The following is a 5,113-nucleotide window of genomic DNA, read 5'->3' on the forward strand; positions in this document are numbered from 1 at the left end:
TATCTAAAAATAGGTAATTTAGTAGTGGAGCGATGGCGTACCTCTGGCAACTATGTCAACATCCATATATCAAGGTCTCACTGATCAAATTCCCACATAAAAAGATCAGCAAACATCATTTTGCGTTGACCACATCCTGCTAGCTTTTTTCAATCCTCCCTTAGGGTGTGTAACTAGGCTCTAGCATGCTACACCGCATACACAAGTATGCAACATGAAGGAAAAAGTTCCTGTATGCTTTGATTTTTCCTCAAACTCAAACCATACATCTTACTCCCCCCTCAACTCTTAAACCATTTAAATCAACTCACTTCCTTTGTTAAACGTAGATTTCAAGAATGTTTCATTTTTTATTTAGTAAAAAGATCTTACAAATACCTAATATGGTTCAAAACCACAAAAAATGTCTCTAAGATAAAGGTAATAAATTTTGAGAAAAATCCTATGCCTAGGACCAGAAGGGGCTCCAATAGTGACAATCTCAATTTTAATGATTGGTCTTTGGCGTGTTCAAGATTGGTGCATGGTTGTTGTGTTCTCTTTAGATCTTCCGCTATGTCTACTGACTTGCTTATCCTTGGTGGTATTGGATAGTTATTGCGACGCCAAAAGTTGTCCTAGAGCGAGAACTTGGATAGTGCGAAAGTGTAGTATGGTTAGTGTCTCGAAATCATTAAAATTTCTTCCATGTCATGGCTTGAAGTGGTTTTGAAATGATTTTTTTCCTTTTTTTAGTTAAAAAAGTTCAGTAATATCTGATAAGGTTTTAAGCATAGAAAATGACTCCAAGCTTTTAAAAATTCTGAAAAAATCTAGAGATAGATTGGGATACAACAAATCCAAATAAAATAATTAGAGCTTGTGAAAACATCATTCAAAACTTCAAAAATTAGGTTTAGCTCTAGGAAAATGGAAAATATCAAAAAGATTTATATTTTTTCAAAACATTCTAATTGATGTACAAAAATGTTTTAAGAACTTTCATAGGAAACATATGAGATGTAACAAGTATGAATGTAATATACATTAATGTTGAGCGCATTAACGCTATGCAGTCATGAAGGTTGCTTGTTATGTATTTTTTGTCACAAAAAGTTTTTAAAATAGGTTTACATATCAATTTGAATGTTTTGAGAATTTTCTAGATATTTTAGATATTTTTCCATTTTCCTAGGGATATACCTATTTTAAGTATCTAGAGACACTTTCATGAGCTCTAAATACTTTATTTGTATTTATCGTATCCCAATCTATCTATGGAACTTTTTGGAATTTTATAAGTCTAGAAATATTCTTTTATTTAAAACATTAACAAGTATTTATTGAATTATTTTTAACTAAAAAAAGGAACCAAACCGCCTTTAAAAGCATTTTAGATTATGACAAGGTAATTTTAACAGTATTGATAGTTCAAGTGCTAAGATATCTTTTTTTTAGCAGAAGCGCTAAGATATCTCATATCTAGTTTTAAAGTTCAAAAAAAATTATATTACACTACTTATGAAAACAGAGTAGTCTTTTTCCTTGGGCCCGGCCTACCAAAGTCTTTATCCCTGGGCCCGGGCCAAGGAAATTGTGGACGGGATTTTGTGCTAATGAAACAACGATTGAAGGAGCTGTAGCCTATAGACACTAGACAGATGGAAACTGGGCTAGTACCGTAGAGCTGCCCACGCCAACCCCGTCTCGCTGTGGAAACTGAAGCTCACCACCCGCTCGGCGAAATGCCGAAGCGGAGCCGCGAGAACTGTGAGCAACCGGCGGCCAAGGTGGGCAGCGAGGACCGCCTCGGTTCCCTCCCCGACGACGCCCTCCTACACGTGTTGTCGCTGCTGCCCTCGGAGGACGCTGTGCGGACCTGCGTGCTGGCCCGACGCTGGCGCCACCTGTGGCGGTTCACGGCCGCGCTGCGCATCGCCCGCGACGACGATAAGCGGTGGAACGTCCGGTGGCTGCACAGGTTCGTCACCAACTTCCTGCGCCTCCGCGACAGCCTCTCGCCGCTGGACGTGTGCGACATATTTTGCTGCCCGTTCGTGTTGTACCAGGGTGGCCACGCTGCCCAGGCGTTCTGCTTCAAGGTTGCGGAGGAATGGGTCCGCCGCGTAGTGTCGGAGTACCGAGCTCGGGTGCTGAATGTTTGGATCTACACTCCCGAGGATATGCTGGAGCCTGCTGACGCGCCACTCGTCTCGCAGCACCTGACTAGGGTGGAACTAGGCGAAGTGGAATTGCCAAGCGGAATTCTAGATCTATCAGGATGCCCTGCACTGGAGCATCTAGAGCTGATATCCTGCAGAATCCAGGGCGAGAGGATGTTGTTTCCATCAGTGAAACATCTTAGAATCACTAACTCCAGTTTCTGCATTATCCCCCGCAGTAGCATTTCGGCCCCGAGTCTTGTTTCCTTGCAGCTATCTGACAATTGGGGCTTTACTCCTGTGCTCGAGAGCATGCCGTCACTAGCAAAAGCATTTGTCCGGTTTGATGACGAATGCTGTGATAAATGCCCTAGACATTGTTACAGGATTGTGGTCATGGCGACTGTGATGGATGCTATGGGAATCTCTGTTTCGAGGATGACGAAGACAATCAGTATGTGCTTCTTGGGGGTTTGTAAGGCAAAACGAATTTGGAGTTGATAGGTCTACCTGAAGTGGTATGCTTGCACTTTTCTAGCTTTTAGTCTTGTCTGCCTCCCCTAACATCATATCTCTTGTATATTATACACATCTTTAGAAAGCATGTATCACCTTCTCTGTTCGCTTGAAACAGAATTGCATATGAGCTCTTTTTAGACTTTTCCACATCCACACTGTATTCCCCACAAAACAACATTTTGAATCAGTATATTTCTCTGTAGACATGTAGTAGTTAGTTTGTGATAATTGTCTATAAAAGTTGCACACATCTGTTTTTGCTCGTGGATGTTCAATCTTATAACTTTAGACAATTTGAAAGCATACAATTTGGATTGTTTTTAGCTTCTGCTTTCCCCTAATTGCTTATGCAACTAGAAACCTGCACACATTTCATATATAATTCAGTGTTTATGAGTTAAGTGCTATGAAGGTATACCTTGAACTATACTCTACTCTGCAATTTCTAGTTTGTCTGCAGAAAGGATTTTAAATGGCGCCCTATATTGAGAAAGTTGAAAACATTGTTGCTCAATGAGTGGTGTGTTGCTGATGACTTCAGTTTGCTAATTTACTTTCTCCAACATTCACCAATTCTAGAGAAGCGTACTCTTCAACTGTCCAAGGTACCATTATTTGTTTCCTACCTATGTCATCACTTGTTCGGTTAATGCTTTACATATATTTGATTCACCTCTGTGCATATTTTTTTTCATCTAAAACAGGTGCCAGAACCTGTTGTTAAAGCAAATGGATGCCACAGCCCAAGGGAAGGATCCATGGTATCTAAATGCCTCAAAGCAATTGAAGTCAAATATCAGGATGATGGAGTGCTTGATAAACTTTTAGCGATCTTAAATACCTATGGTGTGTCTTCTGAGGTGGTTACCATCCAACAGAAGGATTCTTTATCGTCTGAAAGTAAGTTTACTATTGATGCTTTTTGTTATTACTATATTTGCGGAATATGTGTGTGCGTTTGTTTACTAAATCTTAAAAGCATACCCGCAAAAAGATAGGCAACATAAAGGTTGAAGTTTCGTGTTAGTATAATGATTTTTATAATGAAGAAAAGGAATTAATATGATTCAGTAATTAAAAAAGTCTAAAGTGGAGATTATAGCAGCATTGCTTTGGTTTACCTGTATTTAACTATTTATTCGCATGATCGTACACACTTCTTCCTGCCAATGTTACCATGCAATGCTGGGCATCTACTCCAGTGAGGGTTGACTGGCTCCCTGTTCTCATCAGCCATTGCCAGCATAGGTGCAGAAGCCACAGCAGCCATTGCCCTGGTTTCTGTGCCATATTCAGATGGGGCTACAGCCAACTTATTCTTATAATCATCTATTACCCAAATACCCAATACCTAGGGTGACTATGAATGGCTGTCTTTCTGAGTTGGAAACTAATGCTTGAGTAGCATATGTGACCACAGAATATTTAATCTGTCCACTTTAAAGGAATGGTCTACCCATGCTGGTAAGAGCTGGCACTTTTCAAATTTCAATAGGACCTTTCTGTTTCTGCTCTCTAAACCATTGGTGCAAATCAGAATTGCTGCACCAAAGGCAAGAAAAATGTATAACGGTTCCTCCTTTTGTACTCCCAATGAGGCAGCTAGCTATATGTCTGTTTTGCTGTGTAGAGCTGGGACTCTACATATAACCTACCAAGTACCAAATAGTACGCTAATACTTTCAACCAGTTAGCACCATTAACACACCCTTCATGCTCTTCAATACTAAGTATGCAATACCATTTTCTGTATTTCAAGGCCCATTACTAGGCAATCTGAAATTTAGGTTGAACATCATATTTCTCTCTTTCTGCCTTTCTGGCTCTCTAATACTCACTGTTTGTTTAATGGTTGTACAGAATTCAGTTTCGAGCAGAAGGATTAAGACTGATGCCACTGACATCTCTACTGTCTCCTAGTTATTCAGAAATTTGTCATAAAATTTGCAGCAATGGCATTGCTGGCTTTTGTCTTTCTAATTCTTAGGTCAATCATGTTTATCAGAATTCATGGGTAGCTTAGATTTAGTCATATATAACTTGTATGACTGTAGCTATACTTGGATCAATTACTCTTTGCATGATGTACTCATTTGAATGCATCCCAGTCTCGACTTTCAAATGGTTTCATTCTGGATGCACATAGATTTGAATGCATCTGAGTCGAGACTTTCAACTGGTTTCATTCTGGATGCACTTTTTCTGTTCTTGTGTACCTAGTATAACTTCCTCTGGTGCATATCAGCTCTAATAAATGGCAAAAAAGTTGAAAATGGTACAAATTTGTCCAAATACATACCTAGAAGCTTTATTGTTTGTTGCAACTTTGCATAGCTCTCTGCAAGGTATAGCTCTATCAAACAAAAACGTATCATGGGGATGACAATTTCTAGTTTTGGAGTTCAGTGAGCTCCTGTGCTACTCCAACTCTTTTCTCTATAAAACTAGAAACA

The 5,113-nt window shown here is 39.6% G+C and overlaps 1 protein-coding gene across 2 annotated transcripts; it reads left to right on the forward strand.

The window, feature by feature from the left end:
• Positions 1–1,647: 1,647 nt before the first annotated feature.
• On the forward strand, positions 1,648–4,831 carry LOC136490061 (putative FBD-associated F-box protein At5g56820). Of its 2 annotated transcripts, none has more exons than XM_066486553.1 (4): positions 1,648–2,659; positions 3,110–3,265; positions 3,365–3,560; positions 4,521–4,831. In XM_066486553.1, the coding sequence occupies exon 1, from the start codon at positions 1,725–1,727 to the stop codon at positions 2,640–2,642; it is 918 nt and encodes a 305-aa protein (XP_066342650.1). In that variant the 5' UTR covers positions 1,648–1,724; the 3' UTR covers positions 2,643–2,659; positions 3,110–3,265; positions 3,365–3,560; positions 4,521–4,831. The 2 variants fall into 2 exon arrangements, with proteins under 2 accessions (XP_066342650.1, XP_066342651.1); XM_066486554.1 differs by having other exon boundaries at positions 3,121–3,265.
• The last annotated feature ends 282 nt before the right edge of the window (positions 4,832–5,113 follow it).

This window comes from Miscanthus floridulus, chromosome 10 (assembly GCF_019320115.1).
Source record: "Miscanthus floridulus cultivar M001 chromosome 10, ASM1932011v1, whole genome shotgun sequence".
NCBI classification, from domain to species: Eukaryota; Viridiplantae; Streptophyta; class Magnoliopsida; order Poales; family Poaceae; genus Miscanthus; species Miscanthus floridulus.

Excerpts from the sequence above, each read along its gene's own strand:
- LOC136490061 (XM_066486553.1), top strand. The coding sequence starts at position 1,725 with ATGCCGAAGCGGAGCCGCGAGAACTGTGAGCAACCGGCGGCCAAGGTG.